Below are 15,119 nucleotides of genomic sequence, written 5' to 3'. Positions count from 1 at the left end.
CATTCTCACGGCATGCCCATCCTAAGCTCATCCTCATGCCGGGTGCCCACTAACTGCATCGGCTGCATGATGTCAATCACGCACCCCCCCCTCCCACTGCCACTGTAACACCCCCACCCCGCAAACCTGTGCGGCCTGTATGTTGTCAGTTTTTCATTCTGGCCCTCGAACCCGCCGTGAGCCCCCCCCCTCCCCAACCACCCCAAGTCCGTTCTCGGGGTAGTTCTCTGCATGTGCTATGACAGTAGCGCCCCCTGCTGACTGAGTGGCTGTAGCAGTGACATGCGTGCAGGTAAGTCCAATCTGCTCTGATTGGTCGGCCACGCCAGGTGCTGTACAAGTGTGGTGTGTTAAGTGCAAATAGCAACCCAGTCATGTGACCATGACAGGGGGATCTGGGAGGGTGGTATGTACTCTCACTGTACAGTTTGACTTTACTGCACATTGCACACTGTTTATTTTAATTACTATATTAATTCCTAATGTTTATATTTTTATATTTCATATTATTTCAATATAATTAATTATATAAGTATTATTTAGATTATTGTTAATATTTTTTATTTTTATTTGTTTAATATTTTGTCTTTTTAATAATATCCCCTGTTTCTGGAGTCATGCAATCAAGCATTTCCCTCCATTGTACTTAGTATGTAAAAAAGTGGCAGTCTGTATCACCCAATCAGACTGCACCCTCCACCAAGGCGAGCTTGTTGCCCCCCTACGCCTGTCCAATACGTTTCTGTCCACCCCCCCCCGCCCCCAGCGTGACCGGATCACCAGTTTCCGGAAGACGGGCACGAAGAAGGAGAAGCCGCTGATCCAGCACCCGACAGACCCGCAGTCGGCCCAGACTGAGATGCCGGTGCCGCAGCCGCTGTTCGACGATCGCTCCATGAACCTGTCCGAGAAGGAGATCGTGGACCTCTTTGAGAAGATGATGGTGAGTGAGCTGAAAGGAAGCAGCTACAGGGAAGGTGGTGAGGTCCTCCTGTCCTTGGGGGGGTGCTCTGTCATGCTGAGGAGAGACGAGCCCCTTTATACACGTACTGTCTCTGTTACATGCCAGTCACTATTCTGTAGCTTCTCTTCATGTGATATCCAACTCCCAACAGGTCAAATTTTGTTCCCCCAAACTCTGTTCCAGACGAGTGCACGGTATCAAAAAATGAAAAAAAGGAAGTTTTGACCAAAAGGTCAAATCTAATAGTCCCACGAGGGATGTCTGATATTTTTATCCAGAGAGTTCTCCACGGTTTGTGCATCTGGGCTGTAGAGCAGCAGGGCAATTACTGAAACCACCTGGTGAACTTCTGTGTGTCCTTAACCATTGCGCCATCTGCTGCCACCACCTGTTACCTGCTTCTCATAATTATGCATCTCAGTTTCTTCAGTTAAAAGCGCTGTTCCTGTATCTGTGTACGGTGTAACCCTGTAAGATCCTGGCTGTGATGTCAGCGCCTCCTCACATACTCCTCACATACTCCTCACATACTCCTCACATATAAACAAAAAGGGGGGCCTTCTGTATGTTTCTGCCACGTACACTTTGGCTCAGGGGCTTGTCCTCAAAGCAGTAATGTGAGGGACTAGTATTTGTTTTACAAACCATTGCACGTACCAGGGTGGTGGACCTGGTATGACAGAAGAGTGCCCCCCTGTGGATGGTTAATTTTTAATGTTGTTATTTTTTATATTTAAAGGATTTTTTTGGAATATAATAAGGTGCATTATGCTAAATGGTGGTGGTGGGGGGAGACATTTGAATCCCCAACTCTGTAGGTGTGATGCCAGATGCTACCCATTGCGATGTGTGATTAGTGTGAACATAGACTCACATGGAGGCCACATATGGGGCTTGAAGGTCTGTCACCACTGGCGTGATAAGGGACCTCACCACATGCAAGCGCACACTCATGCAAACAGACACTCACAAATGCCCACTCTCCTTTTATTTCTATAGGCATAACTCTATAACTCTTATCCCACCTATAACAACCTTAACCCCTACCCAGCCTTAACCATAAGTAACCAAAGAAAATACAAGACTTTTGGCATTTTCAGTTTTTTGATTGCAGTCACACGTAGATAATGTCAGATCCTATTTAGGGGGGCTTCAGCCACCCTATTTTTTTTCTCAGCCCCCCTGAAAAATTATCATTCTAAACAGCTGTTAATGTGTGTGATCAATTTTAAAATAATGTTATAAAGTAATTTTAATCATGTCAACTCACAAGCCCCGTTTGGGATCTGGACAAATGCGTTTATTGAGTTTTCTGTAGCACATTGTTAGTCTGTTGCTGTCATTTTTTTGAGTTTTTGAGGTTTTCGTAGTAACTTTGTATATTTCTAGCTATAATTTGTATATTTCACCCCACCGTTGGGAATAGTGAGCGCTTAACTCACATTGCAGTCTTCAAATTCCTTTCTGAAAGGTATTCATAAGTATTAAAAAACATACATGCATAGAAACATTCTTGTCTCTTCTGTTGCTTTTTAAATGTAAATTACACAGAAGTTTTGTTCTAAAGTCCACAAATAGATTATAAAGTCTCATGAACAGTGATTCTGGCCGTGCCTTTTATCCACTAATGCAGACTCTAATGCAGACTTTTATAATGTAATGCTGCCTGACTGCATTTCAAAATTAATTGTAATTCATGTTCAACTTCTTGATGTGGAAATAGTGAAGGAAGTATAATGTAACCTCTCTTTAAACTTCCTCCTGCTGATTCCCCCTCTGATTTCACTTTTTTACTTTGTAGCTTGCTCAGGCTTTTCCTCTTCTTTCCCTTAAACAGATAGCTATAGTACTTACATATCTAATGGGAAAAATGGGGTAGGGTGAATGCAATCCCAAAAAACAGGATACGAGTGGTCAATAATGTAATTATAAGCATTTTAAGTAAAATAATAATAATAATACATTAGTAAATCGTATGGTAAACATCTCCAAGGGGTCTTATGAGTCTCACCAGAATTGTCTAGTAACCGCTTCAACCGAATGTGCCAAACTCGCTAACTTATTGATGGCCAAGAATCGGGAGTAACGATGGCTAAAATGATGCTTCATGAGCTATTTGTTTATTTTTTCTGACCCCACTAGTTGGTGCTCTTGGTTTACTTTGGGGCACGTTTCTGAGCCCCGTTTTGAACAGCACCATCTAGTGGCGTCAGAAAATGCAGCAAATGGTTCATGCAGCGTTGTTTTGGCCGTCAGTAGATGGGAGTAGTGAACCGCAGCCGCCGTGTGTTCGGGCATGGACACAGCACAAGTGCAATGGGTCACGATGTGCAGAGGGGCGCTGGAGGCAACATGGCTCCAGACAGTCTACGTAAAGCAAGTGGAATTAGAAAAAGGTTGCTGTGTATTTTCATACGATAATTTGTCAAATATTATTAGATTTGTAGAATCAAACACTTTGACCTGTGCAATGTGTGACTGTACAAAAAGTTCTTTTAGATTTGAAAGCCGGTTTGACCGATTCACTTTGAAAAAAAACTGTTCAAAAGAACGATTTATTCATCAATTGGACATCACACACATTCAATTGATGTTTCTCACTGAGCAGTGCTGTCCTGATAACAGCCCCAAAACTGATAAGACCACGTGTCATTAGAGTCTCTGCAATGCTTTTCTCTCTGACTGAAAATTGAGCAATTACAAACGCGATCCCGTGTTGTATTAAACTTGGTTACTAATATATCAATCATGTTAAAACAGATTTGCGATGTGATATCATGCGTTATAGCAGGACTGATTGTAGTAGTTTTGTGTTGTCAATCTTTAATGTTTTTGTACTTTAACAATTATTTTTAACAGTAGCAAACTGCTGCATTATTTGTTTGTTAATGTATTATTGTATCTGACCAGCATTTTTTTTCCTGTAGGTGAACATAATTGCAATGTATTTTCAACAAAATATAACGTGATTGAATATGAGATTAATCATTCAGATTATATGATTAATCACGATTAAAAAAATGACTTGACTGACAGCCATAATTCTAAATCCATCTAGTAATTTCATTTGGTATTTTTTGAGGGTTGATCCCCACTAAGGATCAAATTCTAAAATCACCCCTGCATTTACAGATTAATATAAAATTGAGTTTCCCCTTGTGGGGACCGAAAAAATGTCAAAAGGTCAAAATAACAGGTTTTTATCACTTTGTGGTAAGACTTGCACCACATACAACACAATAATAATGTAATTCTAAACATTACTTGCATTTTAAACAAGGCCATACAGAATTTTAAAAGCAATAGAAAATAAAACAACAACAATAGCACCACATTCTCTGATGTTTCATGATTTAATTTATGACAAAAATTACAAAACAATATGTTTAAAAATTGAGATTGGTCCGGCTTTGTGGCCATATTATTCGACAAGTGAAAGGGATGTAAGCTGCAGGAATTTAGAACTCTGACCTTTGGTTATCGGGCAGCTTCACTCCTGTATGTGCTGATAAAGCGTGATGAAGCATGTGCTCTGCATAGCTGTGCAGCCATCAGTATCGACCATGTAGTCTGCAAAGATCAAATGGCCAATGCCAATTGCCATAAGATGGTCATGATGCATAAATATCAGGTGATTTATATATAAATATATATATATATATAATAATTTTTTTTTTCTTTCTGGTCGGTCAATTGTTCAACCTCCAAGGGCTCTTTTCCATCGCACCAGGTATCGTACTTTTGGTACTTCAAGAAAGTACCAAAAGTATGTTACTTCAAGGTGTTGGTTTTCCACTGGCGTAAAAACTGGTACTGGCGCTGAATGACATCACAACTCATTGTTGTGGTATTAATACCAACATTGCATGTTATGCACATACAATTCTTACATCGCTAGTCAATTAGATTAAGATCAGGCTTCTTCTTACATTCAATTCTATATATGGGCATTATTGCGCAGGGAGTTTTTCCCTAAAACATTTTTACACTGTCATAGAAAAAAGAACTTTAGGTAGCGTTGCAGTTTTAATTATTAATCCTTTAATAGATTATCTTAGGCTACGTTCACACTGCCAGCCACATCGTTCAATTACGATTTTTTGCTCAGATTGGATTTGTCTATCTTGACGGTTCACATTCATAACTACAAGTGACCTGTATCTGACAGTAATGTGAACGCATCGGTCCTCTGAAACGTCATGCATGCGCACATTGATACATTTTTACACGGGTAGAAGGATGGTCGTAAAATCGGGACGTTGTGCAGCCATGACCGCTGCCGTTGATTCGAGTCTTTCGCCTCCATAAACTTTGACTTCAGGCTCTTTATTTTTCTTTGGCATTGAAGCCACGTTCGTTTGTGTCTGCGCTGTGCCATTTCTTTGGCAATTATTTCAATTACTATTCTATTACGATAGATTCCTTCCAGTTTAACTTGAACAGATTCATTTCCCCAAATATCAATTAAATCCCCAACTTCTCCATCCTTCCACTGACTCTTATCACAGCTCTCCCCCATGTTTACCTTCCAAATTCAGTCTTTATTGCAACAATGAAGTTACAATCAAGGCCGGACACTTAAAGTGTGCCCAATACTGTTTTACACCAATTTTTATACATTTTCTCATTGTGTAACAATATCTCGCCACTTAAGCATCATCATTCCCTCAACCATTCACCATCGTTGTTTTCTCCCTTAATCCACACCCCTATATGATAAGTTTGTCAGTCATCTTTTTTACTGTTTGGTGCCTCGGCTGAACATAAGGGTGACGTGACCATCTCTACTCAGTTTTTTAAATGCCCAGCCGTGATTGGTGAACTCAGGCGAATCCCTTCCTTCAGTAGCAAACCTTGGCAGCTTCTGCTTGTTGCAGATTGTCTGGCTAGAGGGTTAATAAGGTAAATGTCCTTCAACTTAGTGATAAGCTGCAGCACTAATAAAGTACATATTCATACACTAGAGGCTAACAAAATGGCTAACAGATACAGAAACTTTAAGCCAACAGAAGGTGCTCATTCATACTTGTTTTTTATCACATTGTACACAGCAGTAGCTGGTCAGCATTCTCTGAAGGTTACAAAGTCACTCTCTACACAGTTTACATCAGCTTCTTAATAGAGTCCTAATGATTACATTCTCTATGCGTTATGAAATACTAAATAATATTCCATAAGGTCGCATGGCCGCGAATCGGATATGTATCAGATTTAGTACCACATATGAAAGTGACAAAAATCTGATTTGAAAATGTAAGATTTGCGTGTCCACACAGCCCTAAAAAGATCAGATCTGTGTCACGTTAAGGCAAAAAATCCGATTTGAGTCACTTCAGCATGGCAGTGTGAACGTAGCCTAATATATGTTTAAAACTCAGTTTAAAGTTTACCTTCGCTGCTTTTGCATGAGCGCTTCATGCGTTCTCCGAAACAATCGTAATTATTTTTTTGCTTGCTGTTATAAAGCACTCCTAGATGGGATTGTGAGAAATTTATTAACTCCTCTTTGCTTTATAAATACCCCAGTATTTATTACAACAAAATCACACCGCTAGGACAGTATATTAGTATATTAAACAGCACTCCATATGTGTGCTGTCCTAGTATATTAAACAAAATACTTTTTAAATTTCTTATCATACAATTCTTATCTTTTTGTTGTATCTGTTTTTTTTGTATCTGTGTTTTTGTATCTGTTAACTTTGTTAATCGTTGTTTTCTGAGTTCGTAACGGTTTTAACGGCAGCGTTTTATATTGTGTTCCAGTGGCAGGCTGTTTGCATAACCAGTCAACATAGAAAGCGTTTCCAGTCCCACCCCGAAGTGCCCGAGTACCAAACAAATACCCCAGCTGGTTTGGGACTTTTGGTACTGGCACTCGAGCAGAAGTCGATGGAAAAGGGAGAGTACCCAAAGTACCGTACCCAAAGTACCGTACCCAAAGTACCGTACCCAAAGTACCGTACCAAAAGTACCGTACCAAAAGTACTTGGTGTGGTGGAAAAACGCCCTAATAACCCACTCAAATAAACACACACACACACTTGCTTGTCAAGAGACTAGTTTTATCAACAGGTAAGTATTACAAACACAAAATATGCATAGTGTAACTTGGAAAAAAAGCAAAACATTTATTAGTGGAAAATTTCCTCATGTATTTTTGAACAAGTGTTCTAGCATGTTTATTTCTGACTTTTTGTGTGTTTTTATGTTTTTTATGCGTTTCACTTTCTGTATCAATATATATCATGTGGTGTGAGTCTATGTACATAAGTAGTGTTTGTTCCCAGGTTGTATTTTCAGATGAAATGCCATGCTTCCCCACTAGGGGGCAGCATAGCTCCACCTGTAATGTATGGTTGCAAACTGCTGCTGCTGGTTTGACACTGGGGTCTCTCTGTTTGTTCCTCTCAGCGGCTACCTGGCCATGTTCTGTTTCCCTGCCCTTAGGCTCATGCCCCTAAGCCCATTCAATATGCTATGGTGTTACTCTTGGATTGTCATCATGTTTATTCTTGTGTGTGTGTGTGTGTGTGTGTGTGTCTGTGTCTGTGTGGTCCTGTCTGTCGCCCAACAGGAGGACATGAACTTGAATGAGGAGCGCAAGGCTCCCCTGCGTGGGAAGGACCTCAGCACCAAGCGGGAAATGGTGGTCCAGTACATCTCTGCCACTGCCAAATCTGTAAGTCCCTGGCGTGTATGGCTGCTAGGGTGGCTCTGAGTGTGGCCTTGGGTTATGGGGGTGGTCTTAGGTTGTGGGTGTGGCCTTGGTTGTGGGTGTGGTCATGGATTGTGGGTGTGGCCTTGGTTGTGGGTGTGGTCTTGGGTCGTGGCCGTGGCCGTGCCTGTGGCAACCCCTTTCAGGCTGTGTGTCATAATCTGGGCTGCTTTTCGCTTTCCTGCTCTGCTCGTGTCCCCGATCGCTGCTTTCCATCTTTCCTTTTGTTTTGCCTCCCCTGGTGCTTGTTTCAGCAAATTTCCATTAAACTGACAAACACCCAAATGACACAATCGAGCGACTGGTGATCCATCCCTTCCCCCCGCGTAACCCCAATCCCTCCCATTTCATTGACATCAGCCAGTGAGATCTGAGGATGTGCTGTATCTGGGGCCAGGCCTCGGGTGCGAGGTGGGTGTATGGTTATTTCACCCGGCGGAGGCGGTTCTTGCCCATTCATCCGTTTCCACGCGCTTGTCCTCAGGACTGTCTTCGTAAAGCACCTATCGTGCCAGTTAGCCATCATGCTAGGAGACGGAGCCCCTAGGAAGGAGGAGGAATCATGCATCGGGGGTGTCAAGATGAAGGGGCTTCACTCACTGTGGCTGGCGCTGCTTTCTGCCCCCCAGCAGGGAGCAGACATATGTCTGAGTAGGCAAACAGCACCAACCAAAGTGATGTTTTGGGGTTGCTGTCAGGACGGCACGAGTCGCAGAATCCACTGGTGCTTTTGCCACACATGGGGATGCCCATGAGCATCAGCCTGCAGCGGCTGAGAGTGACAGGGGACTGGACATCCTTTAGGCCGGCCACTGACCAGCGTACTTTTATAGAGTGCCCTGCCCATCACGGTTACTCTGAAGCCAGAGATTAGTTGTCAGATGTAGTGGCAGCTTGTCCTTTGGTCTGTAGCACCTCCTTCTGGTCATAGCGTGTATTACGGCGGTGGTATGCCATGACCTTGAGGCCTGAGATACAAACACGGTGACAGTCGCTAATGTTATCGTGACTGATAAGCTACTGATTAGTTAGCTGGATAAGCGCGCGACTGAGTCAGGAATCAGCCTGCCGTGTACCAACCTGATCCCTGATTGGCTGAGGCTGTCTAGCACGATAAGCGCGCGACTGAGTCAGGAATCAGCCTGCCGTGTACCAACCTGATCCCTGATTGGCTGAGGCTGTCTCGCCATTTATGTTATTCGAGCTGCAATTGTCGTCGTTTGGGATTGCTGTTTGTGCCCCCCTCCCCTTGGCAAATGCCCTCCCTTCTGTTGACGCTGACATGTTCATGCTCCACCCCCTTACCCCACGTGGCTCCCCCCACATTTTGTGTTCTCATTGGTTAAACCTGATTAATGCCTTTTCCTGCCTTTTAAGAAATCTGACGACACCCGACACACCTGCAAACACTGCAGCTAATCTGTGATTAATCTGGCCTCCTGCCCCCACCCCACATGTCTCCTACTGCCTGCCCCCCCCCCCCCTTCCCAGGCTAGTGGCCATGTCTCACCTCCCGGCCCTAAACGTGGTGTCTTTCCCGCCCATCCAGTCACAAGGCAGACCCACACGCATGGCCTGCACGCATGCCCTCGACAGCTCGCTTACCGTCGCATGCAATGCGCTTCCTGCCAGATGCTGTTAAACCCGCTGCCTGCTCTCCCCAACTGCCCTTTTGATTGTTTCTCCTACTGCTGCAAATCTTGAACTTTTTTTCATGTCATGTGACTATAAAAAGAAAATATGGTATTAAAAGGGTTAATGTCAGAGTTTTTAAAAAAAAAAAAAAAAAAAAAAGAAATCTTTCGGGAGGGCTGGGGGAATTTGCAAATAGTTCTTGCAGTCGACAAGCATCCATTTATAGCCTGAACAGGACAAATCTTCAAAAGCGAGCCGCAGAATTTATAGAGTTATTATAATATTTTTTTCCTGATGAAATCAGTGGCAAGGATCTGCCATGCGGCAGCCTTAACGCTGCCTTAACGCTGCCTGACAGCTGGCGGGCCTGGCGAGGCGCCCCGGCGCCCATCTCTGCATCGGGGGACGCATCAGAGGATGGAGGCGGGCGGGCGGGCGGCCGCAGCGAGCTGCCACAGCGATATAAATACGGACGTTGCGGGCAGGGCGTGACGGCCAGATCTGTGAGACTGCCATTCCCCCCAAACCTCTCAAAGATTCACCCAGATAAAAGTGGCGAAGGAGCGCAGTTCCTGATAATGTCTGCCGAGTTGATCACGCTCAACTAAGACCATGCGAATGATATCTCACATATTTGCGTGTGGGATTTAAGTGGCTGTTTGCCGTATTAACCGCAAACTCGCAGTCGAGTCACCATGTGTGAAATTTTTAATGATTGATTTTTAATGACTCATTACAAGCCCCCCCCCCATTTATCCATCCAGGTTACCCTGACAGTGGTCAGTACAGCCAGCGCTGTGCAAACCTGATAGGTGTCTGATGATTCGCAAGCTATTTCTGCATCATTTCTGAGTTGAGGACACTTTGCATAGAGGTGGGGGGGTGAGGGTTGGGGGTGTCCAGGACGGGCCGCGCACCCACGTCTCTGTCTGCTGATCAGAACAGACGCCATGGGCATCAGCGCCGTCTCTGAGACGCGTCCCCAGTGGGGCTGGTGGCCTCCTCCCCGCTCTGTGCATCGATTCTTATCAGAATGTTGCATTTTGTGAATCGATTATAATGTTGAAATATCAATTGTCTTCTTACCTGGTAATTAAAACGCTGGTATTATTATAAGGAGCAGAGGAGGGGGGGGGGGGGGGACTTTCAGGGGCACCAACACTAGTGATTAGAGAAATGTACGATTCGTCCCCCCGCCCCGGTTGACTGTCAGAATTGGCCCGGCAGTGGTGTGCTCCATCCCCCCTCCCGGCTAAGTCACGCACTGCGTCTGATCCCCACACCAACACAAATTCAGTTTCGCTTCATCTGTGCAGTGGCAAATCCACCTGTGTTCCCGTGGCCTTGGCATAGTGTCTGGGGCCACCAGACTCGCCGGGACATTCAGTGCAGACAGTAACCCCCCCCGCCCGGCCCCGGCCTGTTTATAAGGCGAATCGCGGCAAGAGCAGAATTTTAAATTGTAGTCTGCGCAGACATCAAAATGGCAGACATTATGTGGAAAGCGTGGCGGGCGTGCGTATGAATGCAGTTAGCCATGTGGGGCAGCTCCACTGCCCCCGCACTCTCGCAAAGCGCACTCAGCCCCAGGGGGCCGACCCACTAACGACTCTGCTGTTTGTTTCTCTCGCACCCTAACCGCTCTGCGCTGACCACTGCATGCAGATAACCGGAAGCAAAGTTGCGGTAAGTAGCAATTATTTTGTTGCTTGTGAGCCCGTCTCCCCTTTCCCCCCCCCCCCCCCCCAACACTTTCAAAATATGCGGCCAATTTCCACAAGACTATCGCTTTAGGTGGCGGTGTCTTGCCCTTAATTTAGCTAATATTCCATAATTTGAAAGGCTGTGAATTTGTGTGTGTGGGGGGGCATCTCTGGGTAAACCAGAGTCACATCAAATGAGGGATTTCCAAATTGCACAGCCAAAAATGAACTGGGGGGGTGGGGATTGTTAATTCGAGCCGTTTTTCTCAGAAATGAATCGCAGGCCGGCATATATTAGCATTTAAACTCTGTAATGTTAGCGGTGAGCGATTTGTTTTTAAGTGAATCGTCAGCGTCTGCGATCCCTAATCTGTTTATTTTAACATATTGCATCTAAATGACTTTGCTCGCATGCATCTGTCCCTCCTGACAGGGCAGTGAGGATGCATCACCTAATTATATTCTGCACATTGTTCTTTGATTGAACAGCCCCCCTAGATATTGAATGCATTCCCCCCATCAATATGCGGCCACAGTGATCTCCCCCTCGGTTATTGGGGCCCTTTTCTTTGTTCCGTTTCTTCTCTTCCTCTTCTTTCCCTCCTGCCATTGCTTTCTCAGAAATGTTTTTTTTTTCTTCTGTATTTATGAGGCTCTCCTTTCCCCCATCCTCAGCAATCTTTGTAAACACGCAGCCTCCCACCTGAAGGGGGCGCTGCCTGATTCTCTGTCCCAGTTCACATTGCACTCATGTTGTGGTTCCCTGATTTCCTGGTCCCAGGTTCCCCCTTTGCTGTTTTGTGGGGTCATGGTGCTGGGGGGGGGATGTCATGTTGTCATCAGTGGCTTGTTTGGCTTTAAATCTGTGGTTTGGGCCCTTGATGCCTCCCCTTGTTCTCCTCTTTTGACTAGTTGGAAAATCCCTGGGGGAGGTGCAGGGGGGGGGGATAGGGTGGGCAGTGTGCTTACCGCCAAGAGGGGCAGGGAGCAGGAGTGAGGAGCTGAGAGTGAGGAGCGTTCTAACTGCCTTTGAGCTCCCTGCATATTCATGAACTTCGTCTCAGTAAAGCCTCCTGCCATGTCGCTCACTGGTGTCTGCAGCCTTCACGCTACCCATAGTGTGCAGTAGCGTGTGACTCCATGCTGCTGACCCCCACCTCTGGCCCAGACAGGAGCCCTGTGCGGGCCGACGGGGGCCCGACGTGAGAGCTGCCATCTCGACAAGACTTTAAATAAACCCGGCAGCTTCTCATCGTCTGGCCTGGTTAGGGGTCGCCGTGATGCTGGGCCACTTAGTGTTTTGGGGGGGGGGGGGGGGGGGTCTGGGGAGCCCCCCCAGGGGGATGAGCAGGCAGCCATGCCTCTGCTCAGCCTCAGGTGTGAAATTGAGATGGTATGTAACTGCAGCAGTGTCACCTGGTGATGTGATTCTGAGTCCTTGATAATTAGCTCTGGTTGCCGTCGGCGACCATGCTGCCTCCTGTCTTTAAAGGGCCGGCCAGCTCCGCCCATCAGGAGCTTCGGCGGAGATTGATGTCTGCGGGGTCACTGGTTGCCATGGAAACATCCTGCCAAGTGCCGATTGTGTCCGGAGGATGGGGTGAATTAAATAAAAAATAGCCAAAAAATCTCTGATACATGTGTTGGGTGTGGACACTGCTTATAATGTGGTGCGTGGGGGTCTGTTTGAGGAACTGCGTCCCCCCTGTGGTTGGGGGGGCCTTACTGTGACTTTTTCCCTTGTACAGGTATTATGGGTGTTTCCCAATGCCATGGCATACACCAGCTCTTTCTGACTGGTCAGTGTCGGGGACCCGTTGCCGCTTCTCGCCCATTTGCCGTGGTGGGGGCCTACGTTTGCTGGTTTCTGTCACTCTGTTCTGTAGGCCACCTTTGCTGGAGCTGTTTTTGGTCCTCCTTCCCTGATGGGGGCGCTCACCCGAGGAGTTGCCGCAGTCTCGCAAGGGCCACCGACCTGGAGCTCCGCCTTTAAATGCCGTGTGTCCTTGCCGCCCTCAAGAGAAACTGTTTGACACAAATCGATGCCTGACGTATGTTTGGCTAATTGCCCAGCAACGAGGACGGGTGCATAGGGCAGAAGTCACAAAGGAGAGCCCTGCCGAATTCACTTTCACTTCCTCTTTGGAAAGTGAAAAGGTCTCTTTCACTTCTCTGAGATCCTGAAAGCTGCATGTCTCCTTCAGAGCATGACGACGACAGACGGGAGCTGCTGGGGTTCCATCCTCCTCCTCTTCCTCCTCCTCTTCCTCCTGTGCATGCTGACACGTGGGCTTTTGGCCATCAGTTTGTTGAGCAGTAGTATCCACTTTTTTCTGGGGCGGGGTTAGATGCGGCTCTCCAGTACAGGATTAAACAGGGTCTTAGTTGTTCTCTCGAAATGGCTGTACCACTCGAACGGACTCCCTCCCCGATGAGCCGTACCAGTCGAGGGGGCCCCCCTTCTCCGAGGGGCTGTACCACTCCAGCAGGCCCCCCCCTCCCCGATGAGCCGTACCACTTGGAATGGACCCCCCTCTATGACGAGTTGTACCACTCGAACGGGCCACCCCCACAACAAGCCCGCTTGGGCCTCTCTTAGTGTGGTGGCTAAGGGTGTGAGAACCTGCTATGACACGACACGGTCCGGGGGTGGGGGGCGTCCTGCGGGGGGTGTCAGTGGAGTCGCCCCCCCCCCCCCACCTTCCTGGAGTTTTCTAACTTCTGAAACTCGGTCAGAGAGGAGCGAGGTGTGACATGTCTGTGTAGCTGACACGCTGCTCCGCATCCCACTCGCCCCCCCCATGCCTTACACCACAGTAACGCCTCACTGTCAAACACCATCTCCTCTCTATCTTTTTTAGATTTGTGGTCTGCCCCCCCCCACACATTTAATACTTGAGTCTCCCCAGTGCATGTGTGTATATTAGCAAGTTCGTTTATTCTTCCTCTCTGCAGGAATTTTTAAGAGGCCCCTTATTGTATTAAGAAGTGCAATAAGTACCACGCGGACCCTCTAGGGGGCGCCTTGTTACTTGGCAGACTCTGAGGTTTCCTTTTGGTGAACGCCAGGTTTGGCTTGAGTAAATAGTGTCAGCCTCGGCCCCGGAATGCTTACTGCCTCGTCAGCACCTTTAATTATAATAATAATTGATACTTTATTGATCCCCATGGGAAAATTGTCTTTACGCCTCCCTCAACTTGCCCTTTGTAGAGACGTGCTGAGGCTGCGTTTGAACCGGCGACCTTCTGATTACAGGCACACAGGCTTAGCTCACTGAGGCTAAAACCCACACAAACACAGGGAGAGTGTGCGAACTCCACACAGAAAGGACCTATGCCCCCCCACCCCAGGATCGAACCCAGGACCTTCTTGATGCACGGCAGCAGCAGCTTCGTGCCGCCTCCTTACATACATGTTCTCCTTTTGCTGTTTCTTCAGAGGCGTCTCCTCTGTGAGGTTCTCCCTTTCGCTATCGTTATTTCTTCATCGGCTGCATGAGCAGACACCGCAATGGACGTGTGCGTGGTGATGATCAGAGACTCCATTGTGCTGCTGTGCTGTTGACCTTGCCTTTCTCCTAAAGAATGCCCAGGAGGAGTGGTTCATACCGTATGGCTCCTTTAAAGCCTCCCCCCGCCATTAAAATGCCTTCTGATGGCCAGTTGATAAGCAACAGAGCCACACCTATAAGAGCACACCTCAGCGCTTCATGGGAGAGTCGCTGTTTCCACCGGCCACTAGATGGCAGCAGATCACGAGGATTGGAGCCGCTGGAGAGGAGAGGCTCAGTGTTGCCATGGTATTGACCTGATGCGTTTCGTCCCGGTCCCTGTGCGCCTGTCTGCCGTTTCGGGCTGTAATGCCATTTAAATACCCTCCCTGCGCCGAGCGAGTTCTGCTGCCAGCGCGCTGAGCTGATGTAAGCGGCAGATCTACTGAGCCGCGAGGATGTGTGCAGCACTTTAGCACTGCGTTCACATTGACTTTTGATAAATCGATACTTTTTGTCTCATTTGACAAACAGGCTTTCTACATTTTTATTTATTTTTTTTGCTTTTTCAGTTTTTAAGATTTCGTCACCCAGCCAATCGGGGCTGG

The 15,119-nt window shown here is 46.7% G+C and overlaps 1 protein-coding gene across 3 annotated transcripts in view; it reads left to right on the top strand.

The window, feature by feature from the left end:
• Positions 1 to 15,119, top strand: part of diaph2 (diaphanous-related formin 2) — a 277,431-nt gene that overhangs the window by 15,792 nt on the left and 246,520 nt on the right. For all 3 annotated transcript variants that reach the window (XM_072717314.1, XM_072717315.1, XM_072717316.1), the window contains 3 exons: positions 767 to 943; positions 7,542 to 7,646; positions 10,983 to 11,003. In XM_072717314.1, the coding sequence (XP_072573415.1) occupies positions 767 to 943; positions 7,542 to 7,646; positions 10,983 to 11,003 (303 nt within the window). The remainder of the gene's footprint in view (positions 1 to 766; positions 944 to 7,541; positions 7,647 to 10,982; positions 11,004 to 15,119) is intronic.

The sequence above is a fragment of the Paramormyrops kingsleyae genome, chromosome 10 (assembly GCF_048594095.1).
Source record: "Paramormyrops kingsleyae isolate MSU_618 chromosome 10, PKINGS_0.4, whole genome shotgun sequence".
In the NCBI taxonomy this organism is placed as follows: domain Eukaryota; kingdom Metazoa; phylum Chordata; class Actinopteri; order Osteoglossiformes; family Mormyridae; genus Paramormyrops; species Paramormyrops kingsleyae.
This window is presented reverse-complemented; position numbering and strand designations above follow the sequence as displayed.